Here is a 24,827-nt window from a genome sequence, read left to right as displayed (position 1 = left end):
GTTTATAGTAAGAGGCGGAGAAGGCTCTCTCTCTCTCTCTCTCTCTCTCTCTCTCTCTCTCTCTCTCTCTCTCTCTCTCTCTCTCTCTCTCTCTCTCTCTCTCTCTCTCTCTCTCTCTCTCTCTCTCTCTCTCTCTCTCTCTCTCTCTCTCTCTCTCTCTCTCTCTCTCTCCCCTCCCCGTGGTCCGTGCTGCCGTAAATACCTGTGCGTGTTGATGGTGACGCTGGGTACTGCAGGAATGGTCAGGGGAGTCCCACGGTGAGAGTAGCCGTGTGTGCCGCCGGCTGAAGTAATTGTCTACTTCCTCCCTCCCGGTTCCTGTGTTTGTTAGTGTCGCCTCCCGTCCTCTGCTTCCCTCACCCTCCTCCTCTCCCGCGTTGTCTCGTTCTCTACTCCTGTTTTAACTGACGGCTTCCTGCTGCGTGCCTGTCGCGGCCGTCGTGGCGGAGTACTGGGGGAGGGATTGGCTGTGTTTTGCGGGATGTCGGGACTGATGGAGTGGGTGATGGCGGGACGCTGCCGGGAGGGCGACCGGACTGGTGGCTCATGCACCAGCTGGCCCGGAAGTGCGACAGATGTCTGCTGGAGGAGCGGGGTGAGGGTAGTGAGCCGCGGCTGGGCCCATACAGGCGCTGCAGGTGCTGTACTGCCCGCGGGGTATGAGGCATTGATGAAGCATACGAGAGGGAGGGACTTAATAATTGTTGTCTTTAGTAATTGTGTGCTGCATGGCACTTCTGCGGGGGAAATAGAACGTTGTCACACACACACACACACACACACACACACACACACACACACACACACACACACACACACACACACACACACACACACACACACACACACACACACACACACACACACACTAAATAGAAATGTTGTCATGCTGTAGATTATAAAATGTTGAAATATGCTTGGCGTAGACATGTGTTTTAGGTGTCGAGGCGCACGTCTCCTGACTAACTGTGATTGTTTGTTGCAGTGGTGTGGGAGGGGAGTGGAGCGCGTCCTCTCCGTGCTCTTCTCTAACGGACTCACCGCCGCCCCGCCCCGAGGACCTCGACGACTGTTGCCCCGGGCCCGGCACTCTTCCCGGCCCTGGCCCCGCCCTCCCGCACACTCCTACGGCTGGGGCCCCACTCAATACGCCCCCGCCGCCTGCCGCCCGTCATGACCTTCCGGTGACGTGCATGGCACCCAATGATGGCTCGGGCGTGCAGGTGGGGCGGAAGGGTGGTCACGAGGGGGACCAGCTGATGGGCAGGTTTGGCCCGGGAGGCCAGGTGGGCCACACGCCTCACAAGGACCGACCACCGGACACTGATGCCCTGCCCGTGAGAACCACGCGGCGCACGGCCCCGCTCGAGGCCGCGCACCGTCGCCGGAGGCTGCCGGTGGATCATGTACGAAAACGACCTGGGGAAGAAGCCAACATGGGCGGCGAAAGGCGCACCAAGTTGCCCAAGGCGTCGTCGCCGCCGTCAGCAGTGAACGGTGTGACGCACCTAAATGGCTGTGTGAACGGCGATGTGAATGGCGATGCGAGTGACTTGCTGCACCGACGACTCTCGGGGTTGGGGGCAGGGGCGGGGGAGAAGCGCCCCCGCCCCAATAACCATCACAGAAACAATGGGTTCACCAAGGACACCTTGCAAAATGGCGTCGGACACCTTCTTGGTAAAAATGGAATAAAACGCTTTTCTGAACCCGTGAATGGCAGAGTGAATGGGGTGGTGCGGCCGGAGCGGGTGAACGGCGGCGTGCCGCTGCGGCGGGTGAGCGGCGAGGAGCACCGGCGGAAAGTGGACCATCATACCAACAACAATACGGAACCGCCCTCCTCGTTACCGCCCTCACCCGCCAGGCTCACCCACGGGGATACGCTGCCCCAGACCCGCGCCCACGCCCACGCCCACGCCCCCACCGCCGGCAAGCGCGCCACTCAGGGATTCCTTCACCCAACTCAGGACTTAACATTGAGCTGTGATGTGGGCCTCACGCCGCCCATCCCCTCTCCCCGGGCCGCCCACCAGCCTCCCCTGTCTCCTACGTCGGCTAGGTGCTCGGCCAAGTCCTCCTCGCCGCCCCCACACAGCATTCCCGCCAGCAGCAAGAGCCGGAGTAGCTCAAGCAGCTCGGGCGCGGGCTCCTCCGCCCCCAGTTCCGGCGCCTCAACGCCTACGACCCCCTGCACCGTGCGCTTTCCCCCACCGGAGAAGAAGGAGGCGAGTGACGTGTGTCGCTGGCGGGACTGCAACGTGACCTTAGACCCCGCCACCTCCCTCCTGGAACACATTCAGGTCAGTCTTTGCTGCTTGTTTTGTTGGGCGTAGCGCCGCAGCCGCCAGTGCCCTGAATCCTCTTCACTGGGCAGGGGGATAAGGTAGTAGCGATTGAGTTCTCCAGGTGCTTTGTCAAGTATATTTCCTTACACCTTACCGGATGGACTTAGTAAGGTTCTTGTTGCTAAGAATACCGGTCTGACTTCCGCCTGTTTGGTCAGCTAGCGCATGAGAAGTCGGTTGGGTATATTGAAAATGATGATAACGGTTACATAATATTGTGATGGCTAGTAGTGCCCCAAAGACGCCGGCTGTAGAGGAATATATTATCGGCATGCGACCTGTGCTCCCAGATCTCTTAGAGCCCAGTGGTGAACGCTGGTGGCTAAGTAGCGGTGCAGGCGTGGCCAGGGCCGCCCTGCCTGCTGTGCTAGTTGTCTTACTTCCTGGATGTCTAACATACTCATATCCGTATCACTTCTCACCGTGGGGATATTAGAGGCGCGGAGGTGATGGCCAGAGCAGCGGCACACTCCCCGCGTGAGGCTGCCGCGGACCTAGCCTCGGCCAGGAAAAGGAAGGAACGCGGGAGGGCAACACTCTCCGTCTTCCCTCGTCGCTGCTGCATTTATTATTCATTAGCTTCGTCCCATTGCATGCCTCCGAGGAAGCTTTTTATTGTTTACTCGTCTCTGATGTGAGCTCTGAACCGCCTCAGAGGTGTTTGTTTATAATGTGGCAGAAAGACAATCATAGTGTCATCTGCACCAGGCGGCGGCCCGTCCCCAGCTCTTGTGTGTGGCTCTCGTCCCCAGCCCGTGTGCTCCTCGGACCGTCCCCCGCCCTCCCGCCCAAGCCCCTCGCAAACATTCTCCGACAAGTTTTTACCGCGGTTCTTGTGGTGTGCGAGTAGTGTCATTTTCGCACATTTATGGCCAGTAAATTCAAGATAAGAATAAGAAGGAAGTTTTCTCGTCGTTACATAATATAGACCTTCAGGTTAACTGTCAGCTGGAAATAAATAAGTGTGCGCCTGTAGCATCGTGAGCCGAGCTGGGCCTACACGCCTCCCGCCTCGCGGCTTGTGTGCTGCTGCTGCTGCTGCTGCTGCTGCTGCTGCCGCCACGGTGATGGTTGTAGTGGTGATAGTCGTAATACTAACAATAGTAGTAGGAGTAGCTATAGTAGTAATAATGATAGGAATAGTAGTAGTAGTAGTAATTTTTTTTTTCATCTCCATGATCATTAACTGGAAGATAGTCTGAATCCCGCCGGGAGGGCCGCGGGTCCCCTTCCCTTGGGGCTACAGTGGGAGAGGCGGGATCTGGAGTCAGATGCACAGAAGATGAGGAAGATAGAGGCCATGACGGCGTCCTCCTGGGCGCGGCCTTGTGGTGCCGCAGTAGTCTTTTTGTCGCGTGTACCCGATGACCACAGACTGCCGCTCTACAGCTCATCTGCTCGGGCAGCCCATCTGTCGCGAGTCTTGAGGTTTGATAACTGAGGCGTGGCGGGCACAAGTGAGTATCAAGACTCATGAATGAGGCTCCGTAGTGGCTCATAAAGATGAAGTTTGTTTTGATGCTAAACTGGCAGGTGCCTCCCCCTCCTGGTGTGACTAGGGGCTGATAAGTCCGGACCATCATCAGCTGAGCGCCGCTGGGGGTGCGGGTCTCAAACACCTGTCGGCCGTTGCGGGGAGCAGGCAGGGATGTTCTGTGCCTTGTGAAGAGTGCCTCGATCATGGCTGAGCTTTGGGGAGGCTCCAGTACCTTTGCCTGTCAGTGTTATGCTGGGGGCTGCATGCTGCGTATGGGGAAGGATTGTCAGGATGATATATTATGCCAGTTTTAATTCGCATGCGTGAACCAGACCTGCACGCTCTTGACTGTCCAGTGAACTGCGGAAGAAACTATAAGAAAAGACTCTCCTGTTTGCACTTTTTTTTTTTTTTGCGGCGTAGACGATTTATGAAAACGTGAAAAGAGGAAGTGTAATTTTTGTTAAGTATTATTCCTAAAGTATTTATCCTCTCCTTAAAAAAAAAAAAAAACATTCAGCACTAGTTCACAGAGCACACGGGTATTAATAGATCTAAGCCTCTTACGACTGTTGGTAAAGTTATCACACACCGCTAGGCAATAAACGGCATTGTAAATAATTGCTGGTGCGGGTGACGAAAATAGCGTTACTCGTAAACGAGAAAATGTAAAGGAGTGAACCTTGAGCTTCGATATTGTTAGGTGTGCCTCTAGTTCACCGAAACTTGACACTTATGCTTTCCTCCAAGGGCAGTTTTATTTCCTTTAAATGCCTGTGAATTTATTAATTTTTATTTATTTATTTTATTTATTATTTTTTTTTTTTTATAAGTATATGAAGGGTGCTAAGTAATAAATTACATCCAGCCGTATGGTGCTGGGCGGTATTCGTGGCGGCGCCCGTAATGAGTCACGTGAGTGGTCAGGCAGGTGTTGTCGTGGGGCGTCCCGTAACGCTGGTTTCCCTTTAGGCAAATGGAATAAGTTATGTTTGAGTGATGGCTAATTTCTATTATTGTTAATCTGTTACTCATAGAAATATGACTGGTTTCGAGCCTTTGCAAGTGAGTCCTTTCAGATTCATCAAAGAAGATGAATCCAACACCATTAGGTTGTCTTGCAGCAAATTGTAGATAATGATTACGAATGGACGATCACTATCACAATTCAGAGATTCCTATAGAATGACTAGGTCAAAATTCATACACAAAATTAGATCTGAAGTTTCATGAGCGTCGTGCATTAAATTAGTCGTGGCGAGGCCAGTGTCTTGGGACTAAAATTTCTGGTTTTGAAACCCAACCTCGTGGCGATGACGCAGCGTCTGGCCGCCGACCCATCCTAGCCCGGCCCGTCACTCCCTTCAGGTCTCTCCATTTATATTTATTTTTTGTCAGGTCTCCTTTAAACTATCCAATGATAACATAACATAATATCCTCTGTTGCGCTTTGAGCCAAGCGAAATATACAAGTAAATGTACAGCATGTTTCAGCAATAATCTGAAATCAATTAAGCAAACAGGTGTGGGAGGTGCCGCCACTGCGCCTCCCAGCAAGGGCACGGCAGCAGCCTGAGGTGCACCCAAGCTGACAGGTGCATCGTGGGCAGCATTGTCTTAGTCCTGCAGGGAGGCTAACCATCTTTTACACACACACACACACACACACACACACACACACACACACACACACACACACACACACACACACACACACACACACACACACACACACACACTAAAACTGCGCGTTGTACTCGAGATTATGTTGATAAGAACACAACATGGAGGAAACGCCGCCATTTTTTTGTAAGACATCTTCGAATTTACGAACAAGGTGTACGTAAAGGCCAAGAGGGCGCGGTCTTCCAACACTCGATTACACAGAATGATGACCAGTGAGATGAAGTAGGAGAGTGAGAATTGAAGTAATTTAAAGAACATACCGAAACAAAATTCTAAGTACACTTTAAGAATGAAACCTAATAAGAAACAACGGGAAGAGGAAGTAATGTGTGTGTGTGTGTGCGTGTGTGTGTGTGTGTGTGTGCGTGTATGTGTGTGTACCCAAATCACTGACCTGAGAAAAGTATGATTAATTGGCAATGAGAAACACACACACACACACACACACACACACACACACACACACACGATGTATGGAGCTCTAGAAGTGAGCCTGGAACTTATGGCGGAGTATCGATCGGAGGAGGAGGAGGAGGAGGATGAGAAGGAAGGGGGAGGAGGGCAGGACAGACAGAGGAGGAAAAGGAGGAGGAGGAGGTGGAGGTGTGTAGACAGTGGAAAAAAAGAAAAAAAAACACTTAAGTAAAAAGAAGTCAAATACATACATGTCATTCGTGCAGACGTGAAGATATGAGAGAGAGAGAGAGAGAGAGAGAGAGAGAGAGAGAGAGAGAGAGAGAGAGAGAGAGAGAGAGAGAGAGAGAATGACAAATTAAGATAAAGCGGGAGGTAAAAGTTAGGCCGAGCAGCAGCCTCTTGGTGTTGGCCTGAGGGGCGGCAAGGAGACTGGGGTGGACTGGAGGGCTCCGAGTGAGGAAGACGAGACACTGCGGGCGAAATAAGTCACCGGGATTAGAGTTCACTGTTCCCATCACTCCCTTGCCTCCCTGTGGCGGGGCGTCGACTACACACACACACACACACACACACACACACACACACAGTCCTTACGTTACGGTACAGTTGACACGCGCACGGCCATACTGAGTTTGCCCTCCGGTGTCTCCTTCCCCGAGTTTTGCCGGGGCCGCGCCTCCTTTATTCTACCATGCCACAAACGGCCCCATACTTCGGTTATCCCCTCATGGTGTCTCATTCAACGCGCCCTGTTGTTACAGGACCCGGCGCTACTCAGCGTTAGGGCGGGAACAGTGTCGGCGGCAGTCTCAGCAACTAAGAGTGGCCACTAGATCGGCCGGACGCAAGGCGGCAAGCTCGTGTTGGCCGCGGTCTGTCTTGCACCCAACCCTCACCTGCCATAGTCAAGCCAAGTAATCATATGTGGCTGAAATATAAAGTATTAACATTCAAGAATCTAGCTAAAGTTTGGTGCGAGAGAAGAAGGACGGCGCGCATCGCCTTGGTGCTGTCTTAGATGCGTCTGGCTCATGTCTGGTGGCCTGTGCGTCCTCTCTCTCTCAAGGTCACATGATGCGCTGGTGACGTCACAGCTTGGCTACCGACTCCGCCTATCAGAAGAGAGAGAACGTTGGTAGGCGGAGTCGCCAGCCTTTAACCAATCGCCAGGCCGTTCATATGTGACGTAGGCCATCCATAGAGGTAACCCACCAATAGCCACCGTAAAGGCGCCAAGGAGACTTGGCTACGCGTAATATTTGTGAAATCTTGCCATTGTATGACATGAATTGAATAATCGGCGGCATGTGGCCTCTTGCTCAATGTCTGACTTGGTGGTCTAGTCGGCGGTGAGACTTGAGAACTGTTTATGTCATAAGCCGTGGCATAAAGCAAGTATGAGTGTGCACACTACTGTTAGTACTACTCAGTGAAGTGAAGTGTGCATAAGGCCAGCGGGGCAGCAGCTTTGCTACAACACACACACACACACACACGCAGCTCGTGCAGGCCGGTGACCGCGGCAGGTGTAGGTGCAGCGACCTGCGGGCTGTCTCAAACGCCCATTTACCGCTGGGGTGTAGCCCCACAACCTGACGTGGCGTGCTCGGGGCAATTATCTTTCCACATAATATTTATGAATTGACCGAATTGAATAATGTTTATGTGGTGCCATGAACCAAGGTAATGAGCTTCTAATGGACATGAACACTCATAATAGATGGCAGAACCTTATTTATTAAGTTAATATATATATATATATATATATATATATATATATATATATATATATATATATATATATATATATATATATATATATATATATATATATATATATATATATATATATATCTGTACTTCGGCGAAGCGTAAGTTTTCACCTTTAGTCATTTATAAATTCGCTCATTATTTTGATATGTTTATTGTCGCAACACTTTGTACACTGTACGTTTCGAACAAATGGGATTTTTGTAAATAATAAATGTCGTCGTGTGTGATTGATTTGTGTTAAATAAACAGGCCTGGGCAACGGATTTCAGAGCATTGTAAACCATGCATGCCTGGCAGACACTCCGGAGTGATATACTTAATTGTGGCTTACTGTTAACCGAGTCATATCTCTTTAAATCATAACTCTTGAATCATAACTCTTTAAATCCTGAATCCACACATGTTCACATAAAGTAAATAATTTATTTGTTGCAGAAGGTTTCTTGTTCGGATTAATTAGTTGCATCAGAGCTCACCACCGCTGACGCCATGAGTGGAACACTGAGCGCGTTTCATTGCTGAAATCCAGTTGGTTACGATTGATAGCAGCCACCTTGTCATGTTTTACTGCAGCAGCTTTTGAGCGGTCACAATAAGACCTCTTTCGAGAATGTCTTGTTCTGTTCGGGGCTTCGGGAAGCGTGAACCGGGATGCGCATTGCCCGCTTGATGTTGCTCAAGAGTATGGCGGTATATTCTTACGAATTTAACGAGTCGTCCGTAGCAAGATGAGCTTGAATGTGAGGGTGGAGAAGAAACAAATGGGCTACTCAGCGGGTTTAGGTTTGTTGAAAAGCTTCTAAGCCTGCAGGAAAGTGAAAGCACCGTTTCCTGGTCCATGTCAGTTTTGGTGCGGTTGTGACCAGATTCGTGGTAACTGTGTGTGATTGAATGAGGGCGCCTGAGTAACAGATCTACGGAATTAATTAAGACAAGACACTCATTATGCAATTTTGAAAGGAGCTTTTGTAAATTGTTGTGGTAACATAACACATTTTGGGGTGAAGATGTACATTTCTGGTCATGCCTGTGGGATGAAATATATCACTTGGTGCATGAAGATCCACTTGTATCGTAATGCTACTGTTGTGTACGCATTTCATTTACTGGAGTACTATTCTTTATTTTTACTTGACTTTATGAATGAACGATTTTATTTACTTATTATTTTTGACACAGAGTATATATTAAGAATTAGATTATGATATGGAGAGATAGATGACAACATGCAGACATATTTCTTTCCCACATTCAACTTATATTTCCCCATAATTCTGAAGTATTTTATCACTGGATCTTATGGAACATATGACTTATGTTGAGTGTAGGTGCAATGATTCTGTACCACCAATACTCTGCTGTCTTCTAGCACTGACTTTACATAATTTTCTGTGGTATCATTATTGTGCTGTGTTTTCCAACATAACATTTGAGAATGAGGATGTCATGCGTTCCCAAGTCTTGGTTTTATGATGTAGGCATCTGTATAAATGGTCCTTGCCAATTTTCTTCGAACATACAAATATCAAGTACCAAGTGCATTTTGTTTCACTGTCTCAAGTTCCTGCTTCAAATACTTACAGATAAAATTTGTAATTGGTGTTTTGAGCACATCACATATTGTTATGGTCATTAATGGTGGTCTCTTCCTCCCTCCTCAGGCTGTGCATGTTGAAGGTCAGCTTGAGGCTGAGAGCTTCAGGTGCCTGTGGGTCGGGTGCAAGGTGTATGAGAAGGCCTCCTGCTCGGTGTCGTGGCTTGAGCGCCATGTCCTCACCCATGGCGGCCACAAACCGTTCAAGTGCATCGTTGAAGGCTGTGGTCATAGATTTACTTCCCAGGTGAGACAACAACATATGACTTACTGAGGTAAGGCTTGATGCCTTACCTCAGAGATACATACCTTTGGTAATATTGCATGATTACCCTGACCCTATTCTTACCTCCTGACATTGTTATTGGTAGCACTTAGTTTCCTCTTGGTCTGGTAGTATGCCAGTTCAAGTCTCCACTCCAGACTCACTGTCTGTCTGATGTGGTCTTAGTCATGATATACAAATTTGAGGATATAACTAACACTTCAACATGGAATGGTTGGTAACCCATCCTAATAATAATAATAATAATAATAATAATAATAATAATAATAATAATAATAATAATAAAATTTAATAGAAAAGTAATTCATTAAGAATTCTAACTATTCAAAAATTTTCAGTACAACACTGTACTGCAAGAGGCAGAGCACATCTGGTATGCTTATTTTCTTGGGATTTTATCTTTCTTGCTCCAAAAACCATTGGTGTTATTTGAGTGGTCCTATAGCTTTGCAGTATTTATTTTCTTTGGATGCATTGTATCCACCATTCATGCTTAGGTTTGTTAAGATTGTCACAGAGTTATAAATATTTAACTATGAATGTAGAAGTCAGAAACCATCTACATTTTATCTCCATTTTTAGTTTTGTTTGTGATTGTTATTTGTCTTTCTGGACTCTTCTGAAGAAATCAGATTTTTGTGTGGGAAATTTTTTTTTAGCACAGTATCCTCACATAGAGAACTGCTCCATCAGATGGCACTGGGACGGCATGTCAACAACCACTTCAGCACAGCAGCTGCCACCCCAGCCCCTCGCCCCCCAACGCAGCCCTCCCCCACTAAGCTGATACGCAAGAATGGACGCAAGTGTCGCTATAGGAAGAAGCCTTGGTCAGGTGGGTTGCTAATATTTGGACTGTCTTTCTCATAGGAAATTAATACCAAAGAGTTCACTGCTTGTCAAACAAAACTGTAATGTTTGCATACACTAAAAATTGAGTACATGAAACTTTGATTTTATCATTATAGGAACAGGATTTTTTTTTTCTCTATATTTTTGAGGGGGGTGGGGGATAGCACCATTCAGAATAGTAGTATATGACAAAAAATGATGTAATAAAATCCAAAAATTACAAAATCCATTATTTGTCTCTAAAAGATATACACAAGATTGAGATACACAAGATTGAGCCCAATGAAATTATGATTGCAAGAATCCACATTGCCAATTTTCAAATCAAACTGTTGACTTGTGATAATATGTCTTTGCCTTATTGCTATATCATCCTCATAGTTCCTTAACATTCTGATAAACAAAGAAAAGCCAGAAGTTAAGTATGGGAGCACTAGGAGTTCTTGTTGGTATGGCCAAAAGTGAGAATATAGTGGTGGTAGTATTGACAAATGCTGTTTTTGGAATACACATGATTTCTGTTGTCATATATTTTAGTATGAATGAGTGCTAGAAGCTTATTACATTACATTCTTGTTTATTGCTCCATCTTCCACCTGGCCCAGATTCGAGAGCAAAGCCACCAGTCCGTAAGTAACGCCTCGTGTCTGTCAGTGCAAACTGTTGTTTTGTCACGTCCATGTGTGCGCTTCCTTCTGTTTATTTATTAATTTTTGTGTTCAGTGATGTCTGTCATGTGCACAGTCATGTATCATTTGTTTGATTAATTGTGGTCCTCTCTTACGCTGCTTCCTCACGTCACACAGCACTGACGCTTTATGTCAGTAAGTGGCATTTGAGCAAGGTCTGCATTTGTCTAAAGGGCACAATATTATTTTGAGCCTCTTCTAGATTTCATCCTTCTTTCAAGTAAACAAGTTTGCTCAAAATATTAATGTACTTTAATTTTGAATCCTTAAAGGGTTATGCTGCTTTTACAGACATGGACATGTGAAAAATCAAACTTGGTAATAATAATTACTTCCTGTTATGTTTAGAAATTCAAGAGGTCAAAACTTCTGAATTCCATTATTCCATTGGCAATTTGTTCTTAACAGTGTTGGTGTGTGTGTTCTAAGGCAAGCAAAAAGATGTTTAAAATTATTTCAATTATATGAATGAAGTACAAAGACAATGTTGAAAGTACATTATATGTAATTTACAGTGATGTAGATTGAGAAATAGATGGGAAGGGGGTATGCCAAATCTTGCCTTAGAAGGCAGTATCACATATGTGAATACATGTATGTGATTTTTGCTTTATATACTTTAGTTGAATGGTTTGAATAGTATTATCTTATCGTCCATACATCTTAACACTAAAACTGAGCCTGTAGCATTAGCAGTTGATTTTAGTTTAACTGGTCCTATGATGCACATAATCTTCACCTCACCTCACCTACATAATTTGAAGGTTGCTGCTATAGCAGCCACTTTGAAGAGCAGGTATGAAAGTTTTCATGGATTCAAAGTATTCATTAGAGGCTCTTTTTATTACTGAGAGGTTAACATCTTAAATGTCCAACTTATCCCACCCACTGACATTGAATATGAGGATGCTCACATTTTGTCATGTTTGTTAAAGAATTTGTTATAAACTTTTTACATATGCCTTCACACCATTGTTTCTGGATTTGGAGTATTTATTTATTATTTATGGTTTGTTTTATTATACTGTACCATTTAAAATGTTGCCAATAGAAAAGACATTTCATTACATATAGACAGATGAATATATACATTCATCCATGCTTTTTTTTTTCAATAATCATTCTTTCTTTTCATTCATTGAAGACATTAAATAAGCTTTATACATACCTATCTACATATATACCAGTTGACATCCCCATACACAGATCAAATAGGGAATTATGTCAAACATAACCACATACTCTTGTTCCATTCAAGATGGTCCACTAAAAATCACGTGCCAGAATTTTCAATATCTTGCCAGGTTGTGAGACATATAAGTGTTGTTATTGTTTTGCCTCCTTGGGATCCATGTGGGTGTTTTGTGGATGAGTGGTGATCTTTGTGTCATAAGACATTTCATGTCTTGCATCCTTGTTTTTCTTAAAATATTCATTGATGTAGATTATGGAATAGTTAACTCATTAAGCTCCACTCCACTTGGAGTTGGTTGAACCTCATGCTCTCAAGTTTCATATCTGAAAAATTATCTTTATGCTTATTTTACATAGACTAATCTGCTTACATTTTATGTATTGTTTTACAAGATTATACAATATGGGTACACATTTTACTTTTGAGGTGAGAAGGTACTGGTGTCCCATAAATAATGTGCAGGTACAAAAACTCTGGTATTCTCCAGTAATGGGAGTATGTATATTCCAGCTGCCCGCATGTTTGACATGTTTGACGTAGGAGTGATGGAACGGCTGCAGTGGCGCCTCATGTGTGCCACTCAGGTGCAGAATGGAGGAACCCCTCTTACCTCTGCTCAAACCTTCACCTTACGACCACAGGTAACTATCTTACTCTTTAAGGTTACAGTACTTGATACAAACTTGTTTTCATCCTTTACCCATATAATATTCCTTCAAATCCTGTAATTACTATTACATCCTCTGTAGTCTGCCATCCTTATGCACAAACTCTTTAGCTTCAGTAGAATCTTCAAGTGATTTATAATGATATTACTGATGTTAGAAAAAATTATGTTTAGTAGAGACAACAATACATATGTCTTACTAACTCAATGAGAAGAGCTTCATAAAATAGTAAAGGGATTGATTTTAATGGATTCTTTATGACAGAAATGAGATAAGTCATATGAATCTACAACTGGTGCCTTGACAGTTTTTCTTGAAGTGACCTCAGATCAGTAGTGATTTAGAAGTGTACAATAAAACACTATTTTTGCTGCCTATAATTTCTGTATTATATTGATGCTCATTATTCTTTGTGGAGTGAAGGATGATTTTACTCATATGGCAATCTCTATTCTCTATATTAATTGAAACTTTGTTGCTCCTTCTGCTTAAAAAGTGAATTTCATTGCATCTTGAATGCAATTTACTCTGAACATGATTGCAAGCAGCATAATGCAGAAAATTTTTTTGCATGTAATTGTACATAATTGCATCAGAAAGCTTAGGTTGTGAGGTGTTTGATGCTTGGGTTTTCATGTAGTAAACATGCATGGAAATGCATAAACAAATAATGAATAAAGACTTTTTGTCATTGTCTGGCACACATATATAATGTGATACTACTGAAGCATGAACAGTCATTACCAGTAACAGTATCTTGTGTGACTGTGTGCTGCTTATTGAGCACTACATGTTGAGATAGAACCTCACTGCAACTAAAAGTATAGTGGACAGCATAGAACACTGAACAGGTATATGGAACATGTATATGGGTCAAACCCTTTACATCACCCACTCTTCAGATTCTTGTTCTTGTTGTGATAAACACCACCTTAAGGGTTTCCAGAATATGTCAGTAAAAAGATAGTGATCACGTCAGCCCAATAATTTTGCCTTTTTGGCATCTTTAGTTAATTACATTTCAATACTGTTTTAGCTTATGATGTGAGAAGATGTCTGATAATGAGCCTGAAAATTTAGTGTTGCTAAACGCATAGAAATTTTGGCCTTAAAATGGGAATCAATTATTTAGAAATACTTTATTAAAGTGCAAGTAACAGGTGCCCTTTTAGAAAGCATTTTCTGTTTTTAAATATGCATTTCACTAGTCCCTCATATTGGCAGGTGTTAGGCAGCTGATGCCTGGAGGATTTGGTGTTCATCTGTAGGGAATACACTAATGCAACACTGCTATTTTTGGAAAGTTGAAATGCATGATTTGCAACTATATATATATATATATATATATATATATATATATATATATATATATATATATATATATATATATATATATATATATATATATATATATATATATATATATATATATATATATATATATATATATATTTTTTTTTTTATGGACTTGATATTGAGCCTTGTAAAACTTTTTATCATCTACCTACCCATGTTTGTGTTTTATGCTTAGGAAGTTAGCAGTCTCTAATCTTGTAGATGATGAGCAAAACACAACCACCCTCCAGTAATTTTTTGTAATGTATCTTGAACTTAACATTGCACTAAAGAACAGTTCAAAGTGGTTTGTGGTTTAAAATGCCTGCTATGTTGGGGCCTTATGACATTATCTATTCCTAGCAGTCAGCTTAATGAAAATTAATCAGGTTAGAGATTAAGGCACAGTCCATTCTTGCAAAACCTGTCCATTGACAAATAGACGTTAGAAGAAAATTCACAAATGCCCAGTATTGAGACATAGAATAATGAATTTGATAGAGCTTACAGGATCCAAAATTCTGACAGGAAAAGGACATTTCTGGTAAAGGTGATGGAAGTGATACTAATTCATGGATTAACCTTCATGAACTCTTCATGAGACCATCTGTAGTGTTCCAAGCTGTGTGGACTACTACATGCACTTACCATCAGAAGGAAAAGAAGTTGAAGATCAGTATACATAATGGGGTTTCAAATGTTGAAAGTATGGCAGTGGTTAGACCTACAGTGGAGATCTTGTTTGATATTACTGCATTGTATCTCGGAGTGTTTATCTGGAGGCAGTAACTGTGGCTGTAGTGTTCATTGTCAAATCTGATCATGTTACTAATTAGTATTTATTGGTAACAGAGCTTCACCTCCAAGGTGAGAAAGATCTTGTTTGACAAAATAGAGATGAAGCTTGACAGATCAACAGCAGTTTGGAAATTTGAAATGCTTTGAAATGAGCAGCAATATGAGATTAATGGGTAATATTTAGAGAGATGAAACACTGTGTCAGTGTTTGCTCAGAGATTAAATGGAGAGTACATATTTGCATGATCCATGAACTCCACTCCATCACATATCCTAGAAAATTATTATGCTCACCCAAAGTATACCAATAAGTTCAAAGAATTCGCACATAAAGTAATCTGTTATTGCTGTTAGTTTATATAAAGGGAAGAGTTTCCTCATGGAGGGTTGTTGTGGAAAAATCCATAGGAATGGAGTTACTGAGTGAGTGTGTAATCACTCTCCAAACACTCACACATTAGCTCATCAGAAATGAGAGCAAATGCTTGCTGGCATATGCTGACATTGGAGAATAACTATTATTATTAATAGTGTGGATCCTAAGGAGGGAAGTCAACACTTGAAAGCTTTAACTCATGAAGTGAGCACTCAGATGTCCACTACCTCATGCTAGGCTCACAGGTATCACTGGTTGCACTTACTCCTCTATTTAGTCTAGTTCACAGTGGAAATTTTGGGTCACCTATGGCTGCGAAGGAGGAAAGAGGATCTAAGGCAGGTGGACTGGCACATTGAAGATTGGAGTCCTACCTTCCTCTTCTACGTGGTGGTGGCACTTTGTTTGGTCATCCTTGGAGCCCTTCGTTTAGTCTGCACATCATCAGCACCTTCGGAGTCTTGCGTCTTGGCTACACTTGTGTCCTGGTCCTTTATAAGCTCAATTTGGGCATTTCTCCCTATGAATTCTCTAACCACACCTTCAGTCCATCCCCCCCTCCTTTACCACTAGCACATGAAGAAAAAGAAAAATGGGAAAAAAAAAATGTATGCCTGACTTGCTTTATCACATTCAATAGATCTCTTCCACAAATTGAATTACCTTATCTGAGCTCGAAGATTTAAAATCTTGTGCTCCACTGGCTTGTTGGGTTAATGGCCTTGTTATACAAGATAGTTGTTTGTGTTGATTATGATTTGATTCCTATCTCCACAACTAGGTCAGAATAATTGATATATCATAACATGATGGAACATTACTTACATGTTTTTCTAAATGGAATTAATTATTGTGTCATTGTCATTTATGAAATTATCATTATTAAATGAAATTTAAGGGTTAACTTCCCTGAGCAATTCTACAATAAATGGTAGTGCTCTTTTTCCCCTTATAGCCATGATGTTTGAAGTCTGTTCAAAAACAATTCAACATTTTCTTGGAAACAAAGCAAGAGGTGACAGTGTTGCCAAGTGTGGTTTTAGATCCTACTGCATATGTATGATTGTTTCACAGCCTCGGGGAGTGGTTCAGTTGCTGCATAGTTGCATAACACAAACTTGATCCATTTTCACCTAATGGAAAATAACAGAACTCACTGAGCAATAATACTGCATTAAGTTTTGCTAAAAACTTGGTGAGAATCAAGCTTAAACAATTCACTAGATTAATCAAGTTTTTGCAACTATACTATCTGGGACTTCATACATTAAAGAAAAATCTACCTTGTTTAGAGATTGTAAGACATAAGTGTTTGAGAGCAAATAGTATCCCTATAGACTGTCAGCAAACCGAAATCCATATGTTAATTGACCAAGTCTATGTTGGATGTAAGACCATCAGTAATGTTGATCTCATGAGAAGCTGTATTAGTGATGTTTCTGCCCTCGCCATTTCAAGTAATTATTTGACTGCTGTGCTGTTGTTCATTACAAGCACACACCAGATGGACACTGTTAACAAACAGTATTATCAGTAGGTTCTCTGTTACCTTTGTTGTGCAATTTGCCACAATACCAAATCTATGGAAGGTATAACAGGAAGCTGCATCATAACAATGCCCAAGCCTTTACACCTGATCAAGGATTTCTCAGCCAAGCACAAAATTTCTCAGACAGACTGGGCTTCTTCCTCCCTGAACATGATTCCTATGATTTATTGGTGTTACCCAAGTTGAAGATATCACTAGAAGTTTCCCAGTTTGAGAGCTGAGATGTTATCATGAAAAAAATGTTGGCATAGCAGCTAGCCTTTCTAGAACAAGAATTCAAAAATGTTTCCAGCAGTGGAAGGACTGCTGGCCTGAGTATGTGGAATCACAAGTGGCCCATTCTGAAGGAAATAAAAATTTGAACCTAAGGGGAAACTACTTTTTCCTCTGGTTGAGGTCAGGTACTTTTTGAACAGATCTTATAATCCTAAGCGAACCTCTTATGATAGGGCTGTTCTCTCTTCATAGAGGCTCTTACAATAATTACAATGATAACAATAATGTATTTATGTATACGCCAGTCTGACATTACCTCTAAAGGGGACATTGGGATACCACTAATAATGGTGATAATGATGACAGTGATGATGATGACAACAACAACAATAACAGAGCATCACCACCAACAGTAAGCCATAATATCAATTTGTGTACTCCCTTATGCAACATTGTGGGACAATAATCCATAACTTTTTTATTAGATATTTGTAGAAAAGTATCTATCTCTCATGCACACTTTCATTGCTCTCATCCTCACATCTTGTCATTCTACATGCTCCTCAAAGATCACCCATTTCCATAGCATACGCTCTTTGTTGTTATTCCGTATTCAACATCCAGGTCACAGTCATCCTAGTTTCCTTCAGTCTTTCACATATCTTCTCATATTCTTCTGTACTCCTTCCTGCCTAACCTTTCACTAGGCATTGCTATACTTCCTCTGTACCATTGCTCCCATCTATCTCTCATTTTCATCTTAATTCCTCAGATGTTCCTCTCTCAGATCAAGTCCACAAGGTACTCCTCCATTTTTGTTTATTTCATCCACTCCCCATCTTCCTACTACACCTGCGCCCTCACTCCTTCCAACTGTTCCACTCATACCTCTAACAAAACTCTGTTCACAATCACTAGAGGCAAAAGCCCCTCCCTTATGGCAGAGCTTGGCGGGCCCTGGATGCTATCCTCATTGGGTCAATGTGTCCCGAGGTGTGGCGGAGGGTTTGACATTGTTTTGGTGACTTGATAAACACTGCTGGACACCTGACTCTCCTAGACACTGGTCTATCCTTCACTTGTTACTGTTAATCCCTCGAGTCCCTCACCCAGGCCAACTCTCTCTCTCTCTCTCTCTCTCTCTCTCTCTCTCTCTCTCTCTCTCTCTCTCTCTCTCTCTCTCTCTCTCTCTCTCTCTCTCTCTCTCTCTCTCTCTCTCTCTCTCTCTCTCTCTCTCTCTCTCTCTCTCTCTCTCTCTCTCTCTCTCTCTCTCTCTCTCTCTCTCTCTCTCTCTCTCTCTCTCTCTCTCTCTCTCTCTCTCTCTCTCTCTCTCTCTCTCTCTCTCTCTCTCTCTCTCTCTGGTCGTTTAGGGCATTAACGCAGGCAAGGCTGCTCTTTTCCCATGTCACAAGTGAGTGGTGGGACGCACTCAGTGACGTTGCCTTTCATTGTCGCAATGGAAACATTCTTGAGACCTTATAATCACCTAGTTCTTGCATCTTATTTTCTTATTTTCAAAGCAGAAAGAAAAACAGTGGTTAGGTATTACAATTAATAGATAAAACACTGTCAGCAATGCAATGTGTGCATGACCTGTCATCAGTGACCCAGTCATTCGGCCCAGGGGAAGCCACAGGCCTGGCCGGCCAAGGTTTATGGTCCCACTGGGCATTAATGCTGGTTTGGCCTCTCTCTTTCTCATGTCTCAGGTGAGAGATTGGATGTTTGCAGTCCAGGTGCCCCTAAGCACCTTGAGATGACTAATATCATTCTCTTGGAAGCCCAGAAATTTACAAGCCTATGTATTACTCATTCCGTGTCTTCTTCTCAAGTGTTACTGACTTGCTTTTGTGTTCAAGTAATAAGACATTTACTATAGACAGTGAAGGAATGGTTTTCATGTGCTCAAAGCAAATAGTTTGTGTGTTGGTAAAGAAACAATGAAGCACTGTAAAATGCACACTTTCCACTAAACATGGCCAACCAATAGCAGGCCAGAGCATTGATCCCCTGATATGCTCCACCTATGGGGAGGGGTTTGTGCCTCTAGCAATTGTGAATAGAGTATAACACTGCCATTTTCCCTCTCTTAATTTTTCTGATGCATTTGTTGTAATTCCAAAAATTTCTCCTCTTTTTACTTCTTAAATTTACAGATGTATGCATACCTAATTTCCCTACTTTGTAATGCCCACACTACCTTAGATCCTTGCCTTCCATGTGCTCTAAATGCTCTTCCGTACTGTTAAGAACATAATGAGGGTGCAACTTTCTTTTCTTTCCTTTTTCTTTTTCCTTTGCCTCTGACATGTCTCTCCATCATACCACTTTTTCCACTCCTTCCCATATCTTACTCTCATTTCCATTCTTGTAGTCACACATTGCAAAACCTTTCAAGTGTCTCTCTTGCACTCCTGGTATGTCTGTCCTTCCCTTCCTAACACTTCCCATTTGCATTCATTCTAGAGTAATGTACAATTTTTTTTTTATTCTTCCCTTGACTAAAAGATGCTTTGGGAATATTAAGAGGATGAAGAGCAAAAAGTCTGTAAAGAAAGTGTATGTAAATGAAGTTGAAGGAGTTATTAAGAGAGAAAGACCACTCAGAAGATGGAAGGATAGTGTAGAGGAGTGTATGAATGAAGGATGTGTTAGTTGAAGCCAAGTGTGTAAACAGTCAAGAAGGAAATGAGAAAAGGAAAATAGAAAGAGATGGAGACTCCTCTGCCATGGCCACCTCCTTGGGTGGCCATTCCTCCTTCCTCTGCTGGGAAGACTTATGGAACCTCTGTTTTGGAATTGCTTTCTGCCTAACCAGCATCTTCATGATCCTTCAGCTTTCAGAATTGGCATCCTTTTAGGGGATGTTCAGCAAGGAGCTGTGTTTAGATAGGAAGGGGTCCAGTAATATTTAATAATTCTGTGCTTGACCCCAAAATACTGGATGAGTATGAAGAATGGGTTGCAGCATTGTCATGATATAGCTTGCAGTACAATCCAGTGTGCTGAAGTTTATTACAAAGAGAATGGAGAACCTCTTGATAATATTGTTTGACAGTTAGGCTACATGGTGTATGTTGATGAGGTACAGCAGCATGGTAGATAGTCTGCATCACTTTGAATTTTGAAATTGGATCTTGGAGGCCTCTATTTTAATGGTCTCTGGGTTACACCTGAGACATCATCAGTGACCACAGGCTTCAAGAAGTCAGGATCACTGTTAGCACACTCCTAATATATCCTGCACCACATGAAGGCAAAGCTTTTGTTTCTTTTGTGTAAAGCAGCTCTTAATGTTTTCATTTTTACATGTCCAACCATTGCTGATTACAATGTCATTAGCAATTTTTCTGGTCATTAACAGGGAACCTTCAGCATTGGAATTGTACACATGGTTAGTGACATACAAATTGTGGCATATTGACAGGTCACTGAAATACTGATCATTGTCAAACAATTTAAAGATCTTAGCATGACCAAAAGCCTGCTGAATCCAACAAATTGTTTGAGTAATGGCAAATTTTTGTCAAAACTTGAGGCAGTAATTTTGTTGAACATAGTTTGTCATCACACTTAAAAGTGAAGGTGCAAGGAGCAAGTGTTGTGGCACAAGCACACACCACCTACCTGGCACTGACTGATTCACCTGGTAGGGCTACTGGCTAGCTAGTTAGTTAGTATGGTCTACTCTAATATTTGGCACCACTCTTGCCTCCTATTAGCTTCCAAGAAAATAAATAAGGTTCAGTACTTTTGAACAAACCTTGTACATGTTGCCACATAGTAAAAATTCCTATCCCTTCTCATCAATGGTCTGGACAATATCTTAGGTAATGGTAAACATAATCCCAAGGTGTCTCATTAAGATGGCAGGTGTCATCAAAATAAATTGAGCCATCACCCATTCTCCTCTGTTTGTCAGTCAGTGTTGTCATTCTGTCTGGCCACACATTCTTGGTCATCAGAAGAATGGGTACATTGTAGATAACCACCTATTCCTAAGGCCTTGACTTTATGTGGAATTAAAGAAGTGGGACTCCTGGCATTGGCTATCCTTCTTTGTGCCTTTGGAGCTCATAAGGGTTGATGCACAAATAAACCTTTGTAAGGTTATTTTTTACTTCAGATCCCATTTTGTGATTTTCAAATGCGTAAACATGATTTAATTGGTCTGCAGTTGAATTTGTAAAGAATGGTAGTCTTGAATACCTAGAATAGATGGATTCAATAAGAAAAGACAATACCTTTAACAAGATTTACTAATCATATAAGAAAATTAATGAGATCTGTTTTGTCTAGTATCTCCTGATTACATGTAGAAAGTATTCAGCTCTTTGTGTATGTGCTTTATGAGGAATTTTTGTTTCATCAGGTCCTTGCAAGACGAACGTGTGGCAAAGATTCTGCGGAGGTCTTAGTTAGATGGTCTCCACCAGGAATGTAAGTGTTAAAATAAGTGTTTTTATTGATCTTAAAGAATTGTTAAATTGTATGTCAACAAAGCACAAGAGACTCTCTTGTTAAGGTTTTCTGGGGAATCCTTTATTATTGCAGGTTGATTTGATACATCTATTGGGATCACTTTTTTGTGACCCTGCAGTTCCTCTAAATAGGAACTCTCTTCTGTCTGCTGATCAGAATTCAGCAGATGAAATAACCTAAGGTACAATTTTATTTTGACGAAATTTAGAAGTAAATAGCTAGTCATTATCTCCATTAATGCCAGATTGCACCTGGGAGCTTAATTTGCTCTTCTGCAAATCAACTTCATTGTCTTAGTTTTCAGATGATGTTCAAGAAAAAAAAATTAAAATTAATCGTAGTAATAATCACATATCACACTGTGAAAAGAAGCAGTGTATGGTGAGTATATTTTACCTGTTTGATCTCGAGATCACAGCCTCAACTTGAATTATGTACATAATTGGACGTAAGAGAAAGATAAAATAGAGACCTATAATATTCTTTAAAATTTCTGCATTATGAACTACCCTTAGTAATTAGGTTACAATTTCATAGCAAATTAAAATCATACAACAAATATGGACCAAGATTGTCACTCAAAACTTCAGCAATCTATTGAGTTTTGTCCACAAAAAAAAAAAAAAAAAAAAAAAAAACATAAATAAATAAATAAAAATAAAATAATAGTATTAATAATAATGATAATAGTAACAATAATAATAATAATAACCATGGAATCCCTGGATCTTGAAAGTTTTTCTGTTTTGAAAAAATTCCTAGAATAAATGATAATGCCACTTAAGGTAGGAAGTTGTGAAATGAGGGTGACCATGATGGCAGGGGATGGCTGGCTTGTGTGACCATCCTGGTAGGGTGGTTGGTGGCACCGAGACGGAGATCAAACAATGCGATGTGTGGATGTGCATCATTGCTAAGCCTTATTCAACATGTAAAACTACTTCACATTATTTCAAATCTTTTTAATCCATCTTTATAAGAATAACAATAACTCTGAATTTGTCACAAATCTACCTACTATCATAAGGGAAAGTTGCTGTGGACTAATAGCATTTTCCTTCAGTGCAACAATTATAAAAAAAACAAAAGGACTTTTCTAATTTTGCTGTTTTCTTGGTCATGTTGGAACAAAGTCAGTGTTAATGATAACTTTGAAAGAAATTTTGTACTTATATTTTGCTAGCTAATCAGCAAGGTCCTGGAGCAAATTGATTTGTTGAAGGTCACTGCTATATTGTTCTGTGGCTTCCAATAACTGAATCCATGGTTAATGGCAAAGCAGTTGCTATTCTGGAGTTAGTGACCCAGATATTAGTGTAACCTGTGAAAAATTAGATTTTAATATAATTAACTTTAGAAATACAAGCATTTAGGAAATGTTTGAGACTTAGAAAATGTATTGTTTATTGTTAGAGTGATAGGGATGATGGTGATGAAATGTGGAAAGACAAAAGGCATGATAGGTTGAAAAAGTTGAGAGAGTGAGGAATCACCAAAGTGAATGAGGAATATTTGAAAAGACTATATATAGAGTGTACAAGTAATAGAAGAGTGAAAGAGTGAAAGGATGAAGAAGACTTCAGACATGAATGAGTGAGAAATATAACAAAGATGAAAGGCCCTTTTGAAGAGAGAAAAAAAATGAAGTAAATGTCAACAACAAAGGGAATAAGTTGATAGTTTAAAGGGTTTGAACATTATTTCCAAACTACCTTCCTACGGCTTCTATCCTTCTCTCTGTAACTTCATCTCAAGTTTCCTTTCTGACCATTCTATTGCTGCTGTGGTAGACAGTCACTGTTCTTCTCCTAAATCTATTAACAGTGGTGTTCCTCAGGGTTCTGTCCTGTCACCCACTCTCTTCTTTTTATTCATTAATGACCTTCTAAACCAAATTTCTTGTCCTATCCACTCCTACGCTGATGATACCACCCTGCACTTTTCCACGTCTTTTCATAGACGTCCAACCCTTCAGTAGGTAAACATTTCACGCAGGGAAGCCACAGAACGCTTGACTTCTGATCTTTCTAAAATTTGTGATTGGTGCAGAGCAAACTTAGTATTGTTCAATGCCTTGAAAACTCAATTCCTCCATCTATCAACTCGACACAATCTTCCAGACAACTATCCCCTCTTCTTCAATGACACTCAACTGTCCCCCCTCTTCTACACTGAACATCCTCGGTCTGTCCTTTACTTATAATCTGAACTGGAAACTTCACATCTCATCTCTAGATAAAATAGTTTCTATGAAGTTAGGCATTCTGAGATGTCTCCGCCAGTTTTTCTCACCCCCCCAGCTGCTAACTCTGTACAAGGGCCTTATCCGTCCATGTATGGATTATGCTTCACATGTCTGGGGGGTTCCACTCATACTGCTCTTCTAGACAGGGTGGAATCAAAAGCTTTTCATCTCATCAACTCCTCTCCTCTAACTGACTGTCTTCAGCCTCTCTCTCACCCCCACAATGTTGCATCTCTAGCTGTCTACCATTATTTTCGTGCTAACTGCTCTTCTGATCTTGCTAACTGCATGCCTCCTTCCTCCCACAGCCTCGCTGCACAAGACTTTCTTCTTTCTCTCACCCTTATTCTGTACACATCTCTAATGCAAGAGTTAACCAGTATTCTCAATCATTCATCCCTTTCTCTGGTAAACTCTGGAACTCCCTGCCTGCTTCTGTATTTCCACCTTCCTATGACTTGAATTCCTTCAAGAGGGAGGTTTCAAGACACTTATCCTTCAATTTTTGACTACCGCTTTGGACCCTTTTATGGGACTGGCATTTCAGTGGGCATTTTTTTTTATTGGATTTTTGTTGCCCCTATGTCCTACATAAAAAAAAAAAAATGATTAATTGGCTTCATTGGTGGTTTTGTAATCTTTTTCTTCGCAAGAGTGTGGACTGCTGTCACTGTATTAAGTATGGGAAAGAGTTACTACATTCTCACAATGTATAGTTGTGATTATAAAGATGCTATCATTATTGCTGTAAGCATGAAAATTAATCTTGTGAAGGAAAGTTTAAGCACAATCTGCACAAATAATTACATTGGTAGCAAAAAGTTTACTTGGGTTTGATGCT

The 24,827-nt window shown here is 41.9% G+C and overlaps 1 protein-coding gene across 1 annotated transcript in view; it reads left to right on the top strand.

The window, feature by feature from the left end:
• The window catches only part of LOC135104403 (zinc finger X-linked protein ZXDB-like), a 90,915-nt gene that overhangs the window by 55,486 nt on the left and 10,602 nt on the right, over positions 1-24,827 (top strand). The window contains exons 2-7 of the mRNA XM_064011806.1: positions 986-2,303; positions 9,363-9,542; positions 10,275-10,416; positions 11,039-11,062; positions 12,828-12,958; positions 21,632-21,699. Coding sequence (XP_063867876.1) covers positions 1,194-2,303; positions 9,363-9,542; positions 10,275-10,416; positions 11,039-11,062; positions 12,828-12,958; positions 21,632-21,699 — 1,655 coding nt within the window. The 5' untranslated portion in view covers positions 986-1,193. The remainder of the gene's footprint in view (positions 1-985; positions 2,304-9,362; positions 9,543-10,274; positions 10,417-11,038; positions 11,063-12,827; positions 12,959-21,631; positions 21,700-24,827) is intronic.

The sequence above is a fragment of the Scylla paramamosain genome, chromosome 1 (genome assembly GCF_035594125.1).
Source record: "Scylla paramamosain isolate STU-SP2022 chromosome 1, ASM3559412v1, whole genome shotgun sequence".
NCBI classification, from domain to species: Eukaryota; Metazoa; Arthropoda; class Malacostraca; order Decapoda; family Portunidae; genus Scylla; species Scylla paramamosain.
This window is presented reverse-complemented; position numbering and strand designations above follow the sequence as displayed.